General features: G+C 48.9%; 1 protein-coding gene across 12 annotated transcripts in view; it reads left to right on the plus strand.

Moving 5' to 3' along the window:
- The first annotated feature begins 253 nt into the window (after positions 1-253).
- RYR1 (ryanodine receptor 1) overlaps positions 254-25,027 on the plus strand; it is a 123,074-nt gene continuing 98,300 nt past the window's right edge. For 7 of the 12 annotated variants that reach the window (XM_039369222.1, XM_039369227.1, XM_039369226.1 and 4 more), the window contains exons 1-11: positions 254-405; positions 11,628-11,747; positions 12,467-12,571; positions 17,991-18,065; positions 19,558-19,636; positions 20,547-20,561; positions 21,265-21,377; positions 22,173-22,266; positions 22,464-22,560; positions 23,134-23,208; positions 23,953-24,109. In XM_039369222.1, coding sequence (XP_039225156.1) covers positions 355-405; positions 11,628-11,747; positions 12,467-12,571; positions 17,991-18,065; positions 19,558-19,636; positions 20,547-20,561; positions 21,265-21,377; positions 22,173-22,266; positions 22,464-22,560; positions 23,134-23,208; positions 23,953-24,109 — 981 coding nt within the window. In that variant the 5' untranslated portion in view covers positions 254-354. The remainder of the gene's footprint in view (positions 406-11,627; positions 11,748-12,466; positions 12,572-17,990; positions 18,066-19,557; positions 19,637-20,546; positions 20,562-21,264; positions 21,378-22,172; positions 22,267-22,463; positions 22,561-23,133; positions 23,209-23,952; positions 24,110-25,027) is intronic. The other 5 variants (XM_039369224.1, XM_039369232.1, XM_039369230.1 and 2 more) reach the window with 2 other exon arrangements.

Here is a 25,027-nt window from a genome sequence, read left to right on the forward strand (position 1 = left end):
TGGGGGGGGGGGCAGAATAAACGAACGAGGTGCAACAAATAAGACCCCCCTCGCGGCAGCTCCGACGCGTCTGCTCCGAGCAGCCGCCCCGCTTGGCCTGCCCGGCCACGGTAGACTGCTCCCGACGCTGCAGGCTCCACTGGGCGGCGGAGCACCGGCGAACAGCCTCGCGGCGGCCGTCTCGCCTTCCTCCCCCCCCTCCTCCTCCTAGGGGCGGGCCGGGGGCGGGGCCGGCTGGGGCTGCTGCCGGAGCCGGGACGCGCGGTGAGTGTCTCCGCAGGAGCTCCCGGCAGCTGCGCCCGCACCGCCAGCTCAGGGCCGCCGACCCCGCCGCCCAGCCCAGCCCGCGCAGCCATGGCCGAAGGAGGCGGCGAGGGGGAGGACGATGTGCAGTTTCTGCGGACGGTGAGCCGGGCTGGGGGGCGCCGAGGAGGAGGAGGAGGAAGGCCGGGGGAAGGAGGAAAGGGTCGGAGGGAAGGAGCGTTCAGGAATTGGGGGGGCGCTGGGTTAGGGGGCACGGAGGAGGAGGAGGAGGGAGGGCTGGGTGGAAGGGGCACCCAGGAATTGGGGGGCGCTGGGCTGGGGGGCGAGGAGGAGGAGGAGGAAGGGGTCAGCTGAAAGGGGCACCCAGGAATTGGGGGGCGCTGGGCTGGGGGCACGGAGGAGGAGGAGGGGAGGCCTGCTAAAAGGGGCATCCAGGAATTGGGGGGCATTGGGCTGGGGGGCACGGAGGAGGAGGAGGTGGAAGGGGTCAGCTGGAAGGGGCGTCCAGGAATTGGGGGACGCTGAGCTAGGGGGTACGGAGGAGGAGGAGGGAGGGGCTGGCTGGAAGGGGCGTCCAGGAATTGGGGGACGCTGAACTAGGGGGCACAGAGGAGGAGGAGGAGGAGGAGGAAGAAGAAGGGACTGGCTGGAAGGGGCGCCCAGGAATTGGGGTGCACGAACAGGTGGGGGGCCAAGTCAAGACAAGGGCAATGCCGGCTCGCCCTGCCCAGAGAGCCCCCCCCTCCCCCAGCCCTCCTAGCCGGGTGAGAGTTCTCTCTCCGGGCTGTGCCAAGGTGGAAAAGGGGCTCCTAGTGTAGGACCCCAGTTGAGACAGTCAGGGCAGCCTTGGCGAAGTGGAGAGGAAAGCGGGGTGGCGAGGGAGGGAGGGAAGGCAGACTTCAACAAGGTCGGACAAAAGTTGGGAGTAAGAATTTCCCGGGGGGTGGTGGTGGTGGTATGTGAATATGTGAACCCGAGACCAGGACACGCTTGCCCCCAAATTCAGTCCAGGCAGTTGGTGCCCTTTGGCTGACCCAGTGCTTTGGTTTCCCTGCTGGGGAGACGGATTTGGGTTGGGGGCTTTTAATCGGAGTGATCCTACCCCCACCCTGTCGTCTTCTTCAGAGGGGGTCCTAGCGGGACATGGCTGGACGGAGGGCTGTTCCAGGGGCAAAACCTCTGCAAGGGCTGGTTTCTGGGCCCAACAGTTGGGCAGCCCAGGGGAGGGGAGGGGAGGAGCCGGGGGGGGGGTCGCACAACCCCCTTGATATCTGGGGTGGGCCTGCCTACTTGGGGTGTTGATGGCCAGGCAAGAGTGGTGGGGGGGAGCAATCTCACCCATCTCCCTCTGCCCGCATTCACACAACCTTGTGGCGTCCTCTCCGCAGCCAACGGAGGCAGGCACGTCTGTGGCTCACTTTTATTGCGGGCAAAGAAGCTTCCTGGCCAACTGCGGCCTTGTTGCTCCACTTTTCTGGGAATCAGCTGGGCGGATTTGGGAATAACCGGGACGGGCAGGCCGATGAAACCAAGTGGGACCCAAAATACTGGAATCCAGAACAGCCATGGCTAGGAAAGGTCTATCTTTTTCCACCCCTTAGCTCTGCCGTTGGAGTTTTGCCCTCTTTTCTTCCCCGCTGGGACTGTGTGACACTAAAATTAGAGTCTGTTCCTATTCCCAGGCAGATGGATCCTGAGAACAGGTGGTGTCCCAGGACTTAGTGGAGGGTGCTAGATTCGATTCTGCTTCCACCTCCTCCTCTTCCTCTGCCCCCTCCCCCGAGACGGGTGAATCTTGCTGGGCCTTGGATGACCATCTTCTATCTCAGGGGTCCCCAACCCATGGTCTGTGGACCGGTATGCCAGCAAACCGCATGCCAGCAAACGGTCCACACAAACAAGCAAAGCCCCATCCATGGGATGCAGGCAGCACACAAAACCACGCACCCTCCGGTCCATGGAAAAACTCTCTCCATGGAACTGGTCCCTGGTGCCCAAAAGGTTGGGGGCCTCTGTTCTAGCTCATGAGGAGCCTAAGGCCTATCCCCCCCCCAGCACTTGTTTTCATCCAGCTGTTGGCTCCCCAATTCCACTGGCGTGCAGGCTGAGAGATTCCAGCTGCTGCATTTTTTGTAGGCAGGGACCCACTGCTGCTGGGACCTCAGAGGGGTCGAGAGCTTCCAACATCTGCATCTCAAGCAGATGTTGTGCAGCAGCACAGAGACGTCGTACGTGTCACTTGCAAGTGGGACGGCACGTGCGGATGGACACGCGTGCCCATCCAGGAGACGTGTTTGGTCCTGCCTAGACGCCACGGTAAAGCTGATGTTTTTCCCAAGTCTGGCCTTGGCAGCTGATGTGTCCATCAAGTTGATGTTGACTCTGAGCCACCCCAGAGCAAGATTTTCTCCCCGGGACATTTGCCCCTGTTGGATGTTCAGGTTTCCCAGGGATGTAACCATGGCGGCTGTTGTCTACGGAGGTTCTCAACTATCCAGGTTGTGGTTGTTGCAAAGCGGCTTTTCCAAAAGGCAACTGGATTTTCTCGCGTTTTGTTTTTCCTTGAAAATGTTTTGCTTCTCGTTCAAAAACCTTCCTCAGAACTGAAGAAGCTTCTCGGATGAAAAGTGAAATGTTTTCAAGGAAAAATACCAAGAACGTCCGGTTGCCTTTTGGAAAAGTAGGTTTGGGATATTGCTGCTGTTATTAAGTCCCTCCACCTTGCCATGGTCGTCTTCCGTCTTCTTTTCTTTCTCCTCCTTCTTTTTTCCTTTCCTTCCCCCTTCCTCCTTCTTTCCCTCTCTCCTCCCTCCCTCCCTTCCCTCTCTCCTCTCCTTCCTTCCTCCCTCTTCCCTCCCTCTCCCTTCCTTCTTCCTCCCTCCCTCCTTCTCTTCTTCCTTCCTTCTTCCCATCCTCCCTCTCCTTCCTTCCTTCCTTCCCTTCCTTCCTTCCTTCCTTCCTTCTTCCCATCCTCCCTCTCCTCCCTCCCTCCTCCTTCCTTCTCTCCTTCCTTCCTTCTTCCCATCCTCTCCTTCCTTCCTTCTTCCCATCCTCCCTCTCCTTCCTTCCTTCCTTCTTCCTTCCTCCTTCTCTCCTTCCTTCCTTCTTCCCATTCTCCCTCCTCCTCCCTCCCTCCCCTTCTTCCTTCCTTCCTTCCTTCCTTCTTCCTTCCTTCCCTCCTCCCTCTCCTCCCTCCCTCCCTCCTTCCTCTCTCCTTCCTTCCTTCTTCCCATCCTCTCTCTCCTTCCTTCCTTCTTCCTTCCCCATCCTCCTCCCTTCCTTCTCTCCCTCCTTCCTCCCTCCTCCCTCCCTCCCTCCCTCCTTCCTTCTCTCCTTCCTTCCTTCTTCCCATCCTCTCTCTCCTTCCTTCCTTCTTCCCATCCTCCCTCTCCTTCCTTCCTTCCTTCCTTCCTTCCTTCCTTCTTCCCATCCTCCCTCTCCTCCCCCCTCCTCCTTCCTTCTCTCCTTCCTTCCTTCTTCCCATCCTCTCTCTCCTTCCTCCCTCCTCCCTCCTTCCTTCTCTCCTTCCTTCCTCTTCCATTCTCCCTCTCCTTCCTCCCTCCCTCCCTCCTTCTCCTTCTTCCTTCCCTCCTCCTCTCCTTCCTTCCTCTTCCCCCTCCCTCCCTCCTTCCTCCCTCCTTCCTTCTTCCTTCCTCCTTCTTCCATCCTCTCTCTCCTTCCTTCCTTCTTCCTTCTTCCATCCTCCTCCTCCCTCCTTCTCTCCCTCCTTCCTTCTTCCCCATCCTCCCCTTCCTCCCTCCTCCCTCCTTCTCTCCTTCCTTCCTTCTTCCCATCCTCTCTCTCCTTCCTTCCTTCTTCCACCCTCCTCCTTCCTCCCTCTCCTCCCTCCCTCTCCCTTCCTTCTTCCCTCCCTCCCTCCTTCTCTTCTTCCTTCCTTCTTCCCATCCTCCCTCTCCTTCCTTCCTTCCTTCCTTCCTTCCTTCCTTCCTTCCTTCCTTCCTTCTTCCCATCCTCCCTCTCCTCCCTCCCTCCCTCCTTCCTTCTCTCCTTCCTTCCTTCTTCCCATCCTCTCTCTCCTTCCTTCCTTCTTCCCATCCTCCCTCTCCTTCCTTCCTTCCTTCCTTCCTTCCTTCCTTCTCTCCTTCCTTCCTTCTTCCCATTCTCCCTCTCCTTCCTCCCTCCCTCCCTCCTTCCTTCCTTCCTTCCTTCTTCCCATCCTCCCTCTCCTTCCTTCCTTCTTCCTTCTTCCCATCCTCCCTCTCCTCCCTCCCTCCCTCCTTCCTTCTCTCCTTCCTTCCTTCTTCCCATCCTCCCTCTCCTTCCTTCCTTCTTCCTTCTTCCCATCCTCCTCCCTCCCTCCTTCTCTCCCTCCTTCCTTCTTCCCATCCTCCCTCCTTCCTCCCTCCCTCCTTCCTTCTCTCCTTCCTTCCTTCTTCCCATCCTCCCTCTCCTTCCTTCCTTCCTTCTTCCCATCCTCCCTCTCCTTCCTTCCTCCCTCCCTTCCTTTCCCTGAAAGCCTTCTCCAGAGACTTGGGTTTTTGCACAATGTGTCCAAAGGACAATTTTAGCCTTGTATTTGTCCCTCGGGTAAAAATTCTGGACTGATTTGTTCCGGGATCCGTCCGTGTCTTTTTTCTTGGCTCCCCACGGAGTTCTCAGGAGTCTCTTCCAATCCCCGAGTTCAAAACCATCCCTTCTTTTTCTCCCCTGCTTCTTCAAAATCGTATCTTTTGCTTCCACAGCGAGTCCCAGGGAAACGGGGGCCTGCATGGCGGCTTCTCCGGTTACTAACTTTATTTATTTCAGGTTGGCAGCTGAGGGCTGTTCCTTATAAACTGCCTTCTCAGGTTTAGGACCGCAACTGCTGTCCCAGTCCAAGACACTCTTAAACTCCTGGAATCTGCCTGGGGAAGTCTCTGCAGTTTTCTTCGTAACATTTTCAAAGATGGTTAGCCAATGCTGCCTTCTTAGGGCTGAGAGAGAGTGTCTGTTTCCAGAGAGAGAGAAACTGAGGCACGTGTCTCCCTAAGTCTTCCCTCGTGGCGCTGGTTAGGTTTTGATCTGAACTGTGATATAGGCTACTGAGGCCTGTAAACCATCATCCGTGGCTTATATTCTATCTTAGGTTGTTGTGATTTGTTGCAAAGAAATTAAACATACCAGGGGTTAGTGCAGTGTGGAGATTTTGCCAGAGAGTTCGGACAAGGAAGTGAGCAGCAATTAAAGGTATGAAGAGGGGATGAACTCCCATCAGGATGATATTTTAGCCCAGCAGCCAAAATTGGAAGCTGCTGAGCTGGATCATCTTTTGATAGCATTCTCCAGGCTGAGGTTGAGTTTGGGATTGCAACTGCAAAGAGGGGAGGGAATCTCACATCCTCATTTGAAATGGGGTTGAAATGAAGGGTCCTTGGTGATCTTTAAGCTGGGTGGCTTTCTTGCAGACATTTTCATGACCCAACTAGGTTACATCATCAGTGCTAGAAGGGAGGGGGGGGTTATAGAAGAGGAGGAGGAGGAGGAGGACTGTGGGCTCCTTTGTGCTCTCTGAGCTTAGGTGTTTTATTGCAGACGTTTCATTACCAAACTAGGTAACATCACCAGTGCTAGAGGGATGTGTGGGGTTTGCTCTCTCTGTCAACTTTGTCAACATAGCACTGATGACGTTACGTAGCTGGATCCTGAAACGGCTGCAAGAAAGCAATCAAGCTCAGGCAGCAACAAGGATTCCAAAGAAATTATTGTATGGTTTTATTGCAGGGAGCTAAGTACCAATAAAGGAGAATATTTATAGCTCAGGGTTGAAATGAGGGGTCCTTGGTGCTCTCTGAACTTGGTGGTTTTCGTGACCCAGCATCTTCAGGGCTAAGGGAACTAAGTCCTTATCTTTATCAAATAATGTGAGCAATTAGCCCGAAGAACACTCTGCGTGATGAAGTGAGTTCTCCTTTGCTTAAAGGGCTTCAAACAGACCTCTCTCTCTCTCTCTCTCTTTCTCTTTCTCTTATTCTCTCTCTCTCCTTTCATTCTGTTTCTCTGTTTCTCTCATTCTCTCTCATACTCTCTCTTATTGTCTCTTTCATTCTGTTTTTCTCTCTCTCATTCTCTCTGCGTGTGTGTGTGTGTGTGTGTGTGTGTGTGTGTGAGAGAGAGAGAGAGAGAGAGAGAGAGATGCTCTAGTAAAGTGTTTTTCATACTTGACAACTTTAAGATGTGTAAACTTCAACCCCCATGCTGGCTGGGGAATTCTGGGGTTGAAGTCCATACATCTTAGCATTGCCAAGTTTGCAAAATCCAGCTCTAGTCATTCTGCACTGAGCAGGGGATTGGATTGGATGACATCTAGGGTACCCATTGCATTTCAGTTCTAGAGTTTGTGTTTATTCCCAAACTACTAATTACTAGTAATTTTTTATATATATATATATATATATATATATATATATATATATATATATATATATATATATATATATATAAACTTTGTGCAGTGTACTGGTTTCTGATAGCTAATATCCAATCATCCTCATTGGTTAATCACATAGAAGGTCTTTTTGGTCTCCCTCCCCCCCCCCCCCCAAAAAAAAAAGAGTAAAGGGGACTTGGAGACTTTGGAAATATTTAAACTCCACGATGAATCGCTCAACGGCTGTAGTTTTAAAAAGGGAAGGAAAAAAAAAACAACAGATGCAATGTTACGCCGCTGGGTATCTTGAGTTGACGCGGTCCTTCTTTTCCACAACTTTTATTCCATGCTATTTGGGGTGGGAGTGTGCCCTCGGCTCTGTTGTCGCCCCACAGTCAATCTTGAGAGGTCTGCACGGCATGTGTGCATATGTGAGTGTGTTTGTATGTCAGCAAGTTCCAGGGCTCTAAGCTATGTGCTTACCCAGAGTTGTAGGCATGCCTCGAACAGGTGCAGAGACCAAAAATACCCCATTTCCCCTCCCCAGGCCCATGGGAACGGTGAATGAAGAGGGGGGGGGAACATGAGGGCGGGTGGGGGAAGGAAGCTTGTAAGGATGGAAGTTTGATCTTTCTGTTTCCAGCGCAATTTTCTTCTCAATTGTTTCCCCCCCTCCGGCTCAAAAAACCTCAAAAAACCCACCCCCTCCTCTTGTGGGTTGGTTTGAACTCAGGTTACAGAACTGTGGGGTGGGGTGGGGGAGTTTGAAAGCGGTCCATAAGTGGTGAGTTGGCTGGAGCTACCTAGAACGCTGGTTTCCTTAAAACTCGGAGACTTTTAAGGTGTCCGGACTTCAACGTCCAGAATTCCCCAGCCAGCAATGTGGTTGAGCCCCTTTCCCATATTTTGGGTGGGTGGGTGGGTGGTTTAACAGACCGCCCCCGCCCCAAGCTCAGCCGGGGCTTGTGAGAGGGCAGGGTTGCTTTTTTGCGCAAGCCACAGCTGATGGTGGCACATTCCCAGGGCAAAAATAAGCTGCCAAGGAACCTGATCTGCAGGGGGCTGAAAAAGACAGGATGGGAGGCCAGCCAGCTTGGCTTGGAGGTCAGCCAGATGGAATAAGAGGGGTGGAGCAGGGTCTGGGGGGGCAGGGTACAGAAGGTAGATCAGGGCACATTTGAGATTTTTTTAAAAAATAGATTTACTTAATACTTTTTTATTAAGCATTGTGTTCAGTTTCCCAAAATGAAAAGCTTACAATAACGAAATTGCAGGCAGTCCTCCAAAGCCTCAGATTTTTGCTCCTAAGTGAGACAAGTCCCCATTTTACGGCCTTTCATGTTGACGGCAGTTGAACGAAGAGCTGCTGTCGTTATGTGAGTAGCAGGGTTGTAAAAATGGATCCGGCTTTTCCCACTGACTTTTGCTGGTCAGAAAGGATCGCGTGACCACCCCCCCCCCCGGGACGTTGCCACCGTTGTAAATACGAGCCGGTTGCTGAGCATCCGGATTTTGACCATGTGACTCGCAACGGTCGTAAGCGTGAAAAGTGGTCCTAGGTCGCTTTTCCAGGTCTGTTGCCATTTAATAATGGTCACTAAAAGAAGGGTTGCAGCTGCAACCGTCATAAATACGAACCAGTGGCCAAGCATCCGAATTTTAATGGCGTGACTGCAGGGATGCTGCAATGGTGCTAATAGGAAAAAATGCCTAAGTCACTTTTTTCAATGCCGTTGTAACCTGGAATGGCCACTCGGTAAGGTTCTACATTTAGGCAAAAAAAACCCAAATCCACAGATGTAGTATAGTAGCAACTGTGAGAGGGATCTTGGAGTCCTAGTGGACCATCACTTAGATATGAGCCCTGTGCTGCAGCTGCCAAAAAAGCCAAGATCACGTGAAGTACTAATACCACTTTACAATGCCTTGGTAAGGCCACACTTGGAATACGGCATCCAGTTCTGGTCACCACAGTGTAAAAAAGATGTTGAGACTCTGGAGGCTAAAACATACAAAGAACGGTTGCTGGAATTGGGTATGTCTAGTCTAATGAAGAGAAGGACAAAGGGGGACATGACAGCAGTGTTCCAATATTTGAGGGGCTGCCCCAAAGAAGAGGGAGTCAAGCTATTCTCCAAAGCGCCTGAAGGCAGGACAAGAAGCAACGGATGGAAACTCATCAAGGAGAGAAGCAACCTAGAACTGAGAAACTTCCTAAAAGTGAGAACAATTAACCAGTGGAACAACCTGCCTCCAGAAGCAGTGAATGCTCCAACACTGGAAGTTTTTAAGAAGAGACTGGACAGCCATTTGTCTGAAATGGGATAGGGTTTCCTGCCTGAGCAGGGGGTTGGACTAGATGTCCTCCAAGATCCCTTATTATTATTATTATTCATTAGATGTGAACCTCAGAAGTGAACATTCAAATTGATTGGCGTTATTATTATTATTATTATTATGGTTGTAAGTCAAGGGTTCTCTTTGGCCTGCATTGCCTACACCAGCACGGTGGAGAAGCATCTGTCAAGGCTGGAAGAAGGATGCTGATGTCCTAGTTCCTGAGTCACCTTCCCATCGTGGCTGCGTTCCGAGGTCTCCATCCTTGGTTGTGCATCGCGGCTCTTTGGCTGGAACATACCTGCCTTCCCAGCTCTTTACTTCTCTGCCCTGGTGCTGCAGGTTCCTTTCGGTGCCCTTGATGGATGGAGCTGCCAGTTATGGGAGCTGGGCTGATCAGAAATCTTCTCCTTTTGAAACTCCAGTTCGACAGTCATTAATGAAGCCGGTTTTGAAACACCCCTTTGATTCTGATGTTGGGTGTGGGACGGGGAAGGGTTGAAGGACCAAAAGCCCATTTTGAAAAATGGACTTTCTAGCCCAGAAGCTTTATGCAATGTGATCTTTATTCTGTTTTATCCGGCAGCGATTGGAGGAAAAGCAGTTTATCTTCCTTTTTCACGTTCTTGGATTTTATTGTAACTTCTTCGTTTCAGTGTCGTGAGTCGCCCAGAGTCGTTTGGAGTCTGCTGACATGCAAGTTTCATAGATTACGGTGTCAGCCAGGTGTTTAGACTGGATTGGGCATTTTTGGGAGAGGCAGGTATTGTTTGGTGGTCTTGAGGATCTCCTCACAGGATGTACGCTGTTCTGAGCAAAGCTGCCTTTTGCGATTGACTGACTTTGTCAATGCTGATGCTCCAGATGTTCAAGTGATGCTCCAGATGTTTTGGGACGGCACCCATGGCAGCTATTGGTACTACGGTTGCTTTCCGTTGCCAGAGTCGATCTATTGAACGACAGAATGACAAAACAGAATAACAGAGTTGGAAGGGATCTTGGAGGTCTTCTAGTCCAACCATTTCAGACAAATGGTTGTCCCATCTCTTCTTAAAAACTTCCAGTGTTGGAGCACCCACAACTTCTGGAGGCAAGTTGTTCCACTGATTTATTGTTCTCACTATCAGGAAATTTTTCCTTAGTTCTCAGTTGGTTTCTCTCCTTGATTAGTTTCTATTTTCTTTGTATTTTGTTATCTTCTCCAGTTCTTCCTCTTCTATTCTGCTGTCTCCAGGCATTGCCATGTTCACTATCCAGTTTATTTTATCTTGCTTGTCAACAATGGCTAAGTCTGGGGTGTTGTGTAGCAAGTGCTTGTCTGTTTATTATTATTATTTGTGTTTTCCCTTTGTTGAAATGTCTTCTCCCAACTCATTTATGTGCTGAAATTTGAACCAGCTGGGAACAGGCACGGTAGCTACAGCCACCATCTTGTAACCTATGTGTACTGTATGTGAAGTATACTTAGAGCTAAACTATGATTCACAGTTTACACAGGGAATCCTAGGTATAGAGACCACTGCAATGAATTGAGCCAGCTCATGCAACAAAAAGTCAACTGGCACAAAGGTTTTCATTCACTTTTCTGATGGGAGAACTTTTCTTAGGACAGAAATTATCCGTAAATAAATGCTTTACTATTGGATTCTTTTTTTAAGGTCATGCGGCTCTTAGAGGCACATTCCTGCAAACCGGGATTTTGATCGCTTCAGTACACATTTTAGAAATGAACCAGAACGGAATGAATGCCTATTGTTACCGGGTGGGGTTTTTGAGGTTTTTTTTCTTCATTGTTTTTTGTTTTGTTTTATATTGTACACCGTCCAGAGTCATAAAACCAATAAATAAAATAAACCATATTGCAACCGGTCTGGCTATAAAGAGCATGCATGTCCCAGAGAAATAACATTTTGATTTATGACCACACCTTTGAAATAATAAACTTTAAAAAAAACCTATCTCAGGGTAATTTGAGCACTCGGGTTGCTAGTCCTCATGATTTGGTGTAATAATATGCTTTAGACAGGGGAGGGGAGAAGAAAGATAACCACAATAAGTTGACCGCACATGTGTGGGCAGGAGCATTGTTTCTCAGTCTTAGCAACTTTTAAGATGAGTAGCCTTCAACTCGCAGTATTCCCCAGCCAGCCACGGGGAAACACAATCGGAGAGAAACAGTCTGGTTTTGGAATTCCAATCGACGTAACCTTGAACATCTATAATTCTTTTTTTAAAAATTTTTTATTGAGTTTTATAGGATAGAATAGGATCGGGATAAGGATTAAGGTTTAGGGTGGGGTTGGGATCAGGATTGGTGTTGGGAGGGGGTTGGGGTCAACACTGGGGTTATCCCCCAATAACATTTTCAATCTTTAGCCAACAGACTATTGTCTGGGTACATATGTTCAGTTAACAATAGTTGACATAGTAATAAGTAACTGTAATAAGTATAATTAACAATCATAAACAGTATCAATTAATGCATATCATTCTTCTTACTAATATATATTCAAAATAACATAACACATTCATTTCTCATTAGTTCGTTTTCCTAACCATTGGTAAAAATTATCCCATGTTCTACTCTGGTTTCTCTTCGGATCGTATAAATCTTTCGCCTTTTAACATCTATAATTCCAAACAATTTTTTCTCCCATAGGATGATGAGGTTGTCCTTCAGTGTTCCGCCGTAGTCTTCAACGAGCAGATGAAGTTATGTCTGGCTGCCGAAGGCTTTGGAAATCGGCTCTGTTTTCTGGAACCTACCTCTAACGCTCAGGTATGTAGTGAGGCAGGTGTCACAGGTGGGTGGCTTGGAAAGGTGCATGAACAACACCTGCTAGGTTGGCTTTTCATACTGGGAATTAGCTATGGAAGTCTATCCATCTGGAGAACGTGGCTTTCTTTCCACAGATGGATTGACCAGATTTATCATTTATTAGATTTATTAGATTTTTAACCTGCTTTATGATTTTATAAGTAACTCAAGGCAATGAGCATTCATCGCAGTCCTTCCTACTCCTGTTATCCCCACAACAACAAACCTGGGGGGTCGGTTGAGCTCAGAAGCAGGGACCGGCCCAAAGACACCCCAGCCGGCTTTTGTGCCTAAGGCAGAACTAGAACTCAGAGCCTCCTGGTGATTAGCCCAAAGTCACCCAGCTGGCTTTCATGTCTAAGGCGGGACTAAAACTTCCCGTCTCTTGGTGATTGGCCCAAAGTCACCCAGCCAGCTTTCATTTCTGAGGCGGAACTAGAACTCACCATCTCCTGGTGATTGGCCCAAAGTCACCCAGCCGGCTTTCATGGCTAAGGTGGGATTAAAACTCACGATCTCTAGCTTTCTAACCCGGGACCCTGCCCGCTAAACCAAACTGGAATCAAGTCTTGGACTTTTGACGAGCTTGCAAAGTTTTACGGTGTACTACCTTAAAAGGTGACAAATCGGTTGTAAAACTTGGCCAATAGAAACAAACCGGGTTTTCTATCCCCACACAGAAAGTCCCCCCAGATCTGGCAATATGTTGCTTCATTTTGGAACAATCCTTGTCCGTACGAGCCCTGCAGGAAATGCTGGCCAATACCGTGGAAGCCGGCGTGGAGGTAAGAATGGGAAAAAATGTCCTTCCTTTGCGGGCAGTAAGTTAGAAGGCTAGCTCTTGGTGTGAGATCAGACCATGGATGAGAATGTATGTCTGTGTATTCAAGAGAGCTACAAGTATCTTACTAGAGCAGGGGTAGGCCACCTTGGCTCTTTTGCGACTCGTGAACTTCAACTCCCAGAATTCCTGAGCCAGCATGGGAGAAACTTTGGCCCCTTCCTGACTTGTGGACTTCAACTCCCAGAATTCCTCAGCCAGCCATGCTGAGGGGAAAGGGAGAGGTTTTCATGCTGAGCCAAGCTGGCTCAGGAATTCTGGGAGCTGAAGTCCACGAGTCATAAAAGAGCCAAGGTGGCCTCCCCCTGGCCTGGGCCTAGGCCGCTTTATGACTCATGGACTTTAACTCCCAGAATTCCTCAGCCAGCCATGCTGAGGGGAAAGGGAGAGGTTTCCATGCTGAGCCATGCTGGAGTCGTAAAAGAGCCGAGGTTGCCTACCCTCCCGGCTCTTTTATGACTCGTGGACTTCAACTCCCAGAATTCCTCAGCCAGCCATGCTGAGGGGAAAGGGAGAGGTTTTCATGCTGAGCCAAGCTGGCTCAGGAATTCTGGGAGTTGAAGTCCACGAGTCATAAAAGAGCCAAGGTTGCCTACCTCTGGCCTGGGCCTAGGCCGCTTTATGACTCATGGACTTTAACTCCCAGAATTCCTCAGCCAGCCATGCTGAGGGGAAAGGGAGATGTTTCCATGCTGAGCCATGCTGGAGTCGTAAAAGAGCCGAGTTTGCCTACCCCCCTGGCTCTTTTATGACTCGTGGACTTCAACTCCCAGAATTCTTGAGCCAGTGTGAGGGAAACTTTGGCCCCCTCATGACTCGTGGACTTCAACTCCCAAAATTCCTGAGCCAGCCATGCTGAGGGGAAAGGGAGAGTTTTCCAAGCTGAGCCATGCTGGCTCAGGAATTGTGGAAGTTGAAGTCCGCACGTCATGAAGGGGCCAAAGATTCCCTCATGCTGGCTCAGGAATTCTGGGAGTTGAAGTCCGCAAGTCATGAAGGGGCCATAGTTCCCCCATGCTGGCTCAGGAATTCTGGGAGTTGAACTCCACGAATCATAAAAGAGCCAAGGTTACCTACCTCTGAACTAGAGGGAGCAAATGAGCCTCTCTTTCGTGTGTCCGGCACAAAAGCTATGTATACGTGCCAGCCTTGTGAGGTAGTCCAGATAAGAAGCACACCCAGGAGGGCCAGCTCTACCTTTATCATAAGGTTATACTGGGAGTCCTTGGCTTACGACCACAATTGAGCTCAACATTTTTGTTGTTAAAGTGAGGTATTTGTTAAGTGAGTTTGGCCCCCTTTTACGACCTTTCTGGCCTCAGCTGCTAAGCGAATCCCTGCAGTTGATAAGTTAGTAACCTGGCCGTTAAGTGAACATGACTTTGCTCAGGGTGTCACTTCTTGGTTTTGATCCCATGGTCTTCACTTGAGGCTGAGGACGTCCTGGGTCTGTTCTCAGCTTTCTCCCATTGGGGAGAACCCAACGGACATCTTGAATGGTGAATGAATGGAAGGTGGGGGTCCTTTTAGGGGGCGAAGCGAGACATCCAGCAAAGCCACAGGTCTCCCGCGATGCTTGTTGGCCCGTAAATCATCAATGGTTCATCTTGTCTTCCTCTTCTTTTCTTTGGCTTCTCAAATCTGCCGACTGACCCTCTAGGGTGTTGACTTGGACAAGTGGGTAGGTCATTCAACCGCTGCTGTGATCCCATCTCCTCGTGCCTTTCCTTCTAAACCTCTTTGCCCCCACCTTCTCCCTACCCTGTTTTGGTGTGTGCCTCCCAGTTCCCGCTTTCCTTCTCGGGGTTCCCACCACCTCAGATTCAGCCCATAATAAACAAGGGACAGGTTTCAAGAAGACAGTTGATTTGCCGGAGGGAGGAGGAGGAAGGGAGGCATTAACCTAGAAGGACAGAACTTGGTTTGAAGGACATTTCAGACTGTTCACGCTACGTCAGGAGTCAAGGGCCCATTTGGGAAAGAGCGTTGAGATGCCTTGAAGGGTGAACTGTGCATGCTAAGTACCTGCAAATGGTAAGACAGGCCTGTGGCCTCTTAAAACCCTCTATCCCCCACTCCATACAAACAGGAGTTCTGCTCCTAGGGTGTAGGAGAAAAAGTAGCAGGGCGGAGTTAAAAGAGAGATCAGCCTAGAATCCTTACGTCGTCAACTAAGTCCAACCTCCCTTGAATTCCATTGACCCTATCAAGAAACCAGGAACCAGGATAGTTTATATAAGCCCTGAGGATTTATTCCCTGCAACCTATACATAAGAACCTCATCTTTAATGGTCAGTGCAAATTGGCGCCAGAGAAGAATCAACAGACTTCAAGTGGGGGGGCTGGACTCGGGTCTCTTTTAGTGGGGTGTAGGGATTCCAGACTAATGTTGTGGTTGATTTCGCCCTTGGGTTCAGCCTGGTAATCTTCTACAGACCCTTATTTAATCCCGAGCAGGTGTTAACCATTAGTTTGAGAAGATTCCCTTTGCGTAGGGGTGATTAGCAATAAATCAGTTGAATTGGACTTTTAGATGTGGACCTGATCTTCCACACATGACACGGAGCCCCCAGATACTTAATTAAGGTGCCTTTCTTTTACGTTATGCTAGCCATCAGCTACCATTCAGATATATCGAGTTACATCTCCCAGAACTGAGCCAGCATTCTCACCATGACAGCAGGATCTGGAGTGGGCCTGGTTTTGTTTTGCGTTTTGTCATGTCCCCTTCCCATAAACTGTCCAATTCTGGTCACAGGCCAGTTCTCCTCTGTGAATCAAAGCTTTGGAGAAGTTGTGAATTCCTATGGAAATATAGAGCAATATCACAGTTTACGAAGTTGGGGGGACGGGAAAGCTTGCCAACCCCACAGTTCTTAGCGATGGGTTCTTTGTGGGTGTTCCTTGTGGCAAACTAGGTGGGATCCCCTTGTCCTCTCCCTTCAGTAATCTTTATCTCCTTCCTTCGTTCCTCCTCCTCGTCCTCCTGCTTCTTCCTTCTTCCACGTTTTCAACCCATCTTCCTTCCTGTTGGAGTTCTTCAGTGATGGTTGTGGTTTCCCAGATTTGTCCCTGTGTCCCTTCTCACGTCACTGCATGGTTCTTATCTGTGAACTCCTCTTTCCTTCTGGGCAAACCTCTGCTGGTGTGGTTGGGTGTAGAATGGAGTGGGACAAAACAAACGTGGTACTTGACCACGGAGGGATGCAAGGGAGAGTTACTGCTGATTGTGGAAACTCTCTATCCTGGAAATGGTGAGCACTCTCCCGGGATGGGACATGGTTTGCCTCATCTCACTCATCAAAACCTTGAATCCAGAAGCAACTTTACGTTGAGGTCCAGAAAACGTTCATAAAGCCTTTCAAAGAGGAATGAAGAGGACCCCGGAATGTAAGCCAGCTTGGCTCTGATCATACCCCTCAACCCCGTTCCAGTTTTGCGGAAGGACATCCATGAAATCCTAATTGACAAGCAACCCACATTGAACCTACCAAATGGGGACATTGGTTCTCTTGCTGTTTTATTGGGATAAAATTTGGGGGGGGGAGAGGGACCCAGATGGAGGTGGTTAGAAGAAGGAGCAACTTTGCAAGGTAGCTAAGCTAGGAGAATATGGATCCTGCCCTATTCTGGATAATTTGATCCCAAGGAAGAAAACGTTAAAAAAAATTCAGTGTCCTACAATAATTTGAATTCTGCAGCAACAGTTTCAGGCTGGTATGAACTACAGATGCTCTGTTCTTAAGGCTCTTATTTCTCCCAATAATCTGGACCTAATTGCCTACTAGGATGGCTCCATAGCAGTTGGGTCCATGCTCATGTGATGTGAGTTTTATGGCTGCAAGAATACGTTAAATAATTAGAAGTTCTTGAGCGTGCTTTGGAGCTTCCGGTTTGTTTGTTTTGTTTGGGGTTTTTTTGGGCATTTTCTGCAGCGAGTCAGAATCTGGTCACATCTGTGTAGACGTGGCTCAAACATATCCATCCTTTGATGGATGCACCTTGCGATATGAGATGCAGGAGTTGACCTCTCCCCAGGGGGGTGGGGACCACATTTTGAGGCACGTGCTAAAGGAGGCAAGATTGGGACGTCCTGGAAATCTCTCCAAGCAATAAGTTAAGAGCAGTTTACTATGAATTAACGGGGACAGCAACCTTTATTCCTATTCCCTGAGAGGAAATCTATTTTAGCCTTAGGAGAAAATTCTGACTTGAGCTTTGACGGAGTCAAAAGTGGCTTTTATTTTTGCAAAGGCAACTGGACTGATTTTTTGAGGAGGAAGACGAAAAAGCACTTTTGCTTTCTATCGTGGAAGCTTCATTGGGATAGGATGAAACTGATGAAGCTTCCAGGATAGGAAGCAAAACAACTTTCTTCTTCTTCTTCTTCTTCTTCTTCTTCTTCTTCTTCTTCTTCTTCTTCTTCTTCTTCTTCTTATTCTTCTTCTTCTTCTTATTCTTCTTCTTCTTCTTCTTCTTCTTCTTCTTCTTCTTCTTCTTCTTCTCCTCCTCCTCCTCCTCCTCCTCCTCCTCCTCCTCCTCCTCCTCCTCCAAACAAAAACCAGTCCAGTTGCTTTGGCAAAAATAAAAAAACACTTTTGTTACAACTATGACCTGGATGACTGAGAATCTCAATAGACATTTGAGCTTTAACTGAGTTTGGGCATTATATGTGGTACAGAAGACCTCCTGCGTTATGTGGGGATATGTCAAGTGGAGATGAACACAGAATGGGATGGTCCCTTCTGGTAATGGACAATTCTGTGGTTCCGTGCAATTTGGGGAACAAATTGTTGCACTGTCTTAGCCCAGTGCTGAGGAGAACTTGGCTGTGCACCATGGGTGACGTTGAACAGTTGGCTGTCTTGGTTCAGAGGGTCCCAGTTTCACACGTGGCCCATTGTGAAAATTAACTGCCCACCTCTGCCCTAACATGTTGAGTTGAAGCAGTTACACTATCTGTTCAATCTTGGCTGATCTTAGAAAGCTAAGCGGGGTCAGTTCTGGTTAGTCGCTTGGATGGGAGATCAGCAACATCTTAAAAAACAAAACAAAAACCCAATGGAAAACTATTATTATTGCCAAGAGAACAACATGGACCTCCATGAATTAATCAAGGATCAAGCTTGACTAAGAGATTGTTGCCTTCTTGCCTTTTGGTTAGTAGGTTTCAATCCTACCTCTGAACGTTTCGTTCACCACAAGGTCTAGAATCTTGTCAATCAATGGGAAAGCCAAAAACTGGCGATAATTGTTGTGGGATGGTGCATGGATCTGAGCGAGCTCAGGTTCAACCTTCCACAGGTAAGGCTGTCAAATGCCCTGTGTGATTTGGATTTATCTTTTGCCTTGTCATCCTCCAGTCCTCACAAGGTGGTGGACACCGGACTCTGCTTTATGGACACGCTATTCTTCTCCGGCATTCCCACAGCGGCATGGTAAGAGGGAATGGAATTTAAGGAAGCTGTAAATTCTGACATGGGGAGGACAGGAGAGGATTGGGGGGCTCCAGCACAGGGCAAGGTGACTCTACATTGGCCCAACTGAGTGGGGCTGGCACACAGCGGCACCCAGGACCTTTCTGGGTCAAAGCCAAGCAGGTTTATTTTCAAACTTTTGAGTCATCTGTTCTCTACTAAGGGAGTAGAAATTGCAAGGAATCTCAAAGGAAGGCTTAGGAGTTGGGATGTAGTTCTCGGCCAAGTAAACGTCAAGGTTTGACAAGGCTGGGAGATGTTCTGGAGGCCAAGTTGAAGTTCTAAGTAAAGAAGCTGAGATCATCTGAGGTGGGGCAGTGCTGGCTGTTCTTTGCCTTCTGTGTCAATGTTCCTAGGAGAGCCATAGCTATGGGGTAGGTTCACTACTCCAGAAAGTCTGGGCTGGTCACCCTTTCGGCCAAGCATTGGCTGGAATGACTTGTTTGAGATGTCCCATGGCTACCACTTTGATTCAGTAGCCCAGAATGAATTGGTTGCTGGTTGACCTTGCAATTAACACTTTAGCATTAACTCACTGGATCAGGCCAAACCTATCTTCTCAGAAGCGTCTGCCTCTAAGCAAGTGGTTCTCCACCTGTGGGTCGGGACCCCATTTGGGGTCCAACGACCATTTCATGGGGGTCGCCAAACAACGCAGTCCGCCATTTTTTCCCCCCTTTTCCTTAGCTGTGTTACTCCCTTTTATTTTATTGGCTTTTGAAAGCCAATAGAATAGACTCTCTTGAATAGAGTCTAATTCTATTGGCTTTCAAAAGCCAATAGGCATTGTCCAGGCTGTCTCTGCCCTGCTGAGCCCGCCAAAAGTCCCATTCTGCAAACGGTGCTGCACCAGTTAGTAGTCCTCAACTTACGACCGGTTGGGGGTCGCGGCATTAAAAAGGTTGAGAACCACTGCTCTAAGCAGTGGCTTCCTCAGGGTCTGATCTAACTCTTTTCCAATTATCTTTTGGGTTTTCAAAGGCGACAATGGTTCAGAAGGACCACAGAGATGAGGTTGAAAGGGCCAAATCTTAACACACCCTTGATCCACATTGGACCATTCCAGATTTAATTGGGAGTAAAAAAAAAAAGTAGAATTCCCATCAGGCTACTTTGCTTGATGTTTAGCAGGGTAATGGGGAATAAATGAAGGCTTCAGTCATGTAATCATGCAAAGAGGATGAGGGTGGAATATTTAGCACCAAAGTTCGCAGTCCAGGAATAAACAGCTATTGTTGATTTAAGTCAAAAGTGGGAATCCTCCCTTTTTAAATTTATTTTCATCCACCCTTTATTAATTTATAAATAACTCAAGGCAGCAAACAGACATAACGCTCCTTCCTCCTGTTTTTGAGCCCTGGTTAGAGTTAAACTGTTTTTTGTACTGATTCTGTATTTGGGATAAGCCAGGAATCCTAGCTAATTTGGAACTTTTCTGCTTCCCAATGTTTAGTATTTAAGCTGCTTGACCACATCGCGTTCCTTGACGGATAAACTCGCCTTTGACGTGGGCCTTCAAGAAGATGCTTCAGGTATGTGGTGTGGCACGCGCAACGCTCATGGCAAAGTGGGCGCGAAGGGGGGTGAGTGCGCGCACCCACTAGAGGGTCACGGCCCATAGGTTGAGGACCTCGGGACTAGATGAGTCTAGTCCATTAGAGGTCCATTACAGAATCTATGGCACAGGTCCCCAAACTTTTGAGCACCAGGGACCGGTTCCGTGGAGAGAGGTTTTTCCGCGGACAAGAGAATGCGTGGTTTTGTGTGCTGCCTACATCCCGCGGATGGGGCTTTGCTTGTTTGTGCGGACCAGTTGCTGGTACGCCACAGCCCATACCGGTCCACGGACTGGGGGTTGGGGACCCCGATCTACAGGACGCTTCGAAGGGATGGGGACAATTTACGTATCAGACTCTACACAGGACTATTCCAATTATTCTGTGTCCCACACAAAGAAATAAATCAGTGGTTCTCAACCTTTTTAATGCCGTGAGCCCCAACTGGTCGTAAGTCGAGGAGTACTCAACCGGTCGTAAGTCGAGGACTACTCAACTGGTGCAGCACCGTTTGCAGGATGGGACTTTTGGCGGGCTCAGCAGGGCAGAGACAGCCTGGACAATTCCTATTGGCTTTGGAAAGCCAATAGAATTAGACTCTATTCAAGAGAGTCTATTCTATTGGTTTTCAAAAGCCAGCAGAATAAAAGGGAGTAGCACAGCTAAGGAAAAGGGGGAAAAAATGGCGGACTGCGTTGTTTGGCGACCCCCGTGAAATGGTCGTTCGACCCCAAATGGGGTCCCGACCCACAGGTGGAGAACCACTGAAATAAACAGACTTTATTTATTTATTTACATTCACTTATACTTATGCATTATTTATGCTTTGGGCAGTCTACAATTTATGCATTGTTGTTTCTTGTTCCCATTTTCTTATCATCCTCAGTAGCAAACTACCCAGGTACAGACAGACCTTGACTTGCAACCGTTCGTTTAGTGAATTTTTAAGGTTATGACAGCACCGGGAAAAAGGGGGACTTACAGCCAGTCTTCACACTTACGACCATTGCAGCATCCTGGGGTCCTGTGACCGCCCTTTGCGGCCTTCCCAGCCAGCTTCTGATTTTGCTTATCGACTGGGTGATTCGTTTAACAACCATAGCAAAAAAAAAAAAAAAACAGGTTGTAAAATTGGGCACGGCTCACTTAACAGCCACCTTGCTTAGCGACGGAAATTCTGGCCCCTGTTGTCATAAGTTGAGGACAACCTGTAACTGAAACCGGGTGCAGAGTAGAAACAAGAGCTTTGTGATCTGCATGAGTTCTATATTTTATAAATTGCATTCCATAGCAAGCCCTTACCCCCCCTCCCCTGTGCATAATTTGCATAATTGGCCTGATTTAATTTCCTTCTCCTTTGGACAAGGAGTTATCAGCTGTTTGGGATGCCAAAGCATGATTGGCTATCGAATAGAAAGATGCCCTCTTCTCGTCTTCCGAAACCACCGGGCATTGCCTGTCCTCTTTCTCTTCTGATAGGCTGGTCTACAATGCCCGTCATTGTAGGGCGACCCGGGGAAGGAATGCTGCATGGTAGAAAAATGTGCTTGAATTCTTGGCCGCCATCTTGATAGCTGCCCACGATTCTCCCTTCTCGCCCGCAGGGGAAGCCTGTTGGTGGACCATCCACCCTGCCTCGAAGCAGCGGTCGGAAGGGGAGAAGGTGCGCGTCGGGGACGACCTCATCCTCGTCAGTGTTTCCTCTGAGCGGTATCTGGTACGTGTCCCACTTTGGTGGTGGTGGTGGTGGTGGTGCCTTCAAGGCAGATGTTCGGGTGGGGGATGAGAGCTGTAGGCCAGAGTTTCTTGGCAACTTTTAAGAGGTATGGACTTCAACTCCCAGAATTCCAGGTGTCGACGTCCACCTGAGGTAAAGTTGCTCGGGTTGAGAAACAAGAGTCCTCAAGAAAAGGGATTATTTATTTATTTGTTACGTTTTTATCCAACACCTTTGTTGCTTTAGGCGTAACTGGAGATATCGGATACAGCTAATATTCTTTCCTACTCTTGTTTTCCTCACAATAACGACCCTTTGAGATGGGTTGGGTCAAGAGAGACAGAGAGATTGGGCCAAAGTCACCCAATCGGCTTTCATGACTAAGACGGGACTAGAACTCACCGTCTCCTGGTGATTGGCCCAAAGTCACCCAGCCGGCTTACAGGCCTAAGGCAGGACTAGAACTCACCATCTCCTGGTGGTTGGCCTAAAATCACCCAGTTGGCTTTCATTCCTAAGGCGGAACTAGAATTCACTGTCTCCTGGTGATTGGCCCAAAGTCACCCAGCCAGCTTACAGGCCTAAGGCAGGACTAGAACTCACCATTTCCTGGTGATTAGGTCAGCATCTTAACCACAGTGAAAGACCATCTTCAGCATATTGTTGTGGTTGCTTACTCTGGGAAACAAACACACACTTGGGCAAAATCTCCACCTCTTGCACCAATTTCTTCCGCTGCTCTTTCCTTTTGGCCTGGCCTGACCATTGAGGTGGGATGGTGTTTGTCTTCTCCAGCACTTGTCCACTGCCAGTGGAGAACTTCAAGCCGATGCCTCCTTCATGCAAACCCTTTGGAACATGAACCCCATCAGCTCTGGCTGCGAGGAAGGTGCGTAGCGTTTTTTGTGGGATGGGGTGGGACTCCTTTGGCTTTCAAAGGTTTCAGATCATGTGGTGAATTTTGGGTAAGGGTAGCCGATGTGTTGCAGAGGTGACTGAGTTGACCTTGGGCCTTGCCCTGTTGTCATCTCAGGATCTGGAGATGGTTGTTTACTCACTCTGCTGTCTCTTCTCTCTGCTCCTAAGGGTGTGTGACCGGTGGCCACGTCATGCGCCTCTTCCATGGCCATATGGATGAATGCCTCACCATCTCCACCACGGACCAGAATGAAGAGCAGCGCAGGTAGATCTCTTGAGTAGATCCAGAGAAGAATACACCAGACCTTAACAGAACAGAATAACAGAGTTGAATGAGACCTTGGAGATCTTCTAGTCCAGGGGTAGACAACCTTGGCCCTTTTATGACTCACGGACTTCAACTCCCAGAATTCCTGAGCCAGCATGGCTGGCTCAGGAATTCTGGGAGTTGAAGTCCACAAGTCATAAAAGAGCCAAGGTTGCCTACCCCTGGTCTAGTCCAACCCGCTTCTCAGGTTGGACTGTACCATTTCAGACAAATGGTTGTCCAATCTCTTCTTAAAAATCCCTCGTGTTGGAGCAACCTAGAACTAAGGAGAAATCCCTGACACTTAGAACAACTAATCAGGGAATGACTTGCCTCCAGAAGTTGTGGGTGGAATTGAGCAGACTGAGGAATTCTGGGAGCTGACGTCCCCCAGTCTTCAAGGTTGGAGACTCCTGCCATAAACCAACAAGTCCCTTGGAAAACATTGCCTGCAGTGGGGATTTGGTCACTGAATCCTACTCAAGGATCTGGTAGCTAAGTCCCACTTCTTTTTAAATCTTTCTTCTGCAGGGTGGTGAACTATGAAGGAGGAGCTGTCTGTTCCCAGGCCCGATCACTCTGGCGCCTGGAGCCCCTACGCATCAGGTAGGCTGGTTTTTCCATGCTTTAGTCTTCCATCTTCTTCCGTGCCTTGGACCTTTCAACATTCTTCGCTAAATTGACTTCTGTGAAGCTTCTCACGCCAAACTGATGTTTGCTCGTTTGGGCAGAACAGAAAATTAAATCTGACTGGGAATAGGCTGGTCTGTATCCACGTAGTAATAAATGACAATTTATCCATGGCTTATGGGATCAACTAGAAGGGAATAGTTCCATTTTTGGAAGCCATCTTCATTGGGACTACTATGACGTGCTAAGCCAGTGGTGGCGAACCTATGGCGCGGGTGCCAGAGGCAGCACTCAGAGCCCTCTCTGTGGGCACGTGCGCCATCACCCCAGTCCTAGGCCTTCAGCTGGCTTTTATAAAACCTTTTCGCTTTAGGACGCCGCTGTTGTGTGCAAAAAAAAAGGTTCAATCAGTCAATTTCAACTTCTCGCGGGGAAACAAAAAATCTTGCAAAGTTGGAATTGATTGATCGAACTTTTTAGTCCCACCCAGTCTGCCGTTACCACCGCAGCCACGCTCAGCCAATGGGCCACACCCGCCCGGCACCCGGCGATGCATAAGTGGGTTTGGGGTTGCAGTTTGGGCACTCGGGTCTCTAAAAGGTTCGCCATCACTGTGCTAAGCCATAAATAAGGAGATAACTAATCATCGTCGTCCCAGGCTAAACCAAACCAAACAATGTCTTTCTTAGTGTTAAACCTGGGATTCCTTCTGTCCTACAGCTGGAGCGGTAGCCACATGAAATGGGGTCAACCGTTTCGTGTCCGTCATGTCACAACGGGGCGCTACTTGGCCCTGACTGAGGAGAAAGAGCTGGTTGTGGTGGATGCTGAGAAGGCCAACACCAAAGTGACGTCGTTCTGCTTCCGGGTCTCCAAGGTGGGAGGTTTCCTCATGTTAAGGGCTGAGCCTGCCCAGAAGGGCCTTCGAAAGCAGTGTTTCCCAAACTTGACCATTTTAAGGCATGAGGACTTCAACTCCCAGAATTCCACAGCCAGCAACGCTGGCTGTGGAATTCTGGGAGTTGAAGTCCACATGCCTTAAAATTGTCAAGTTTGGGAAACACTGTTCTAAAGAATGAGAACTTCTACGGTTCTCTTGGAGAGGTTGAAAGGGGCCCAAAGGCTAGGCTGTAAAGCAACATTTCTCTACTCTGGGGACTTCCAGAGCTGTGGACCAGCTCCCAGAATTCCTCAAGCAGCACACTCGCTGCAGAGAATTCTGGAACTTCCGAGTCCACACATCTAGAATTACCCAGATTGAGAAACTCGAATGTAGGTTTTTCAGAAGGGGAGTGCTTGGTGCTCTCTCAGCTTGGTTGCTTGCAGACATTTCATTACCCAACTAGGTAATTTCATCAGGGACATTCTTTGAAAGGGGCTTGTAGTGAGTAGGCGGTGCCCCCCTACGTTTGTGTTTTAAATATCCCCACATTTTGGAGCAGTTTAGGGCAGAGGTAGGCCACCTTGGCTCTTTTATGACTCATGGACTTCAACTCCCAGAATTCCTGAGCCAGCCATGCTGAGGGGAAAGGGAGAGGTTTCCATGCTGAGCCATGCTGGCTCAGGAATTCTGGGAGTTGAAGTCCACGAGTCATGAGGGGGCCATAGTTCCCCCATGCTGGCTCAGGAATTCTGGGAGTTGAAGTCCACGAGTCATAAAAGAGCCAAGGTTGCCTACCCCTGGTTTAGGGGATTTCATTGGAATTTCTACTCCTGTAGGAGAAGGAATGGCAGAAACTAGGGGGAGGGGGGACGTTAAAAGAGGGATCAGCCTAGAATCCCTTCAAAGTCACAA

The sequence above is a fragment of the Crotalus tigris genome, unplaced genomic scaffold, assembly GCF_016545835.1.
Source record: "Crotalus tigris isolate CLP2741 ecotype Arizona unplaced genomic scaffold, ASM1654583v1 scf7180000020990.9691751010:1144802, whole genome shotgun sequence".
Lineage (NCBI taxonomy): Eukaryota > Metazoa > Chordata > Lepidosauria > Squamata > Viperidae > Crotalus > Crotalus tigris.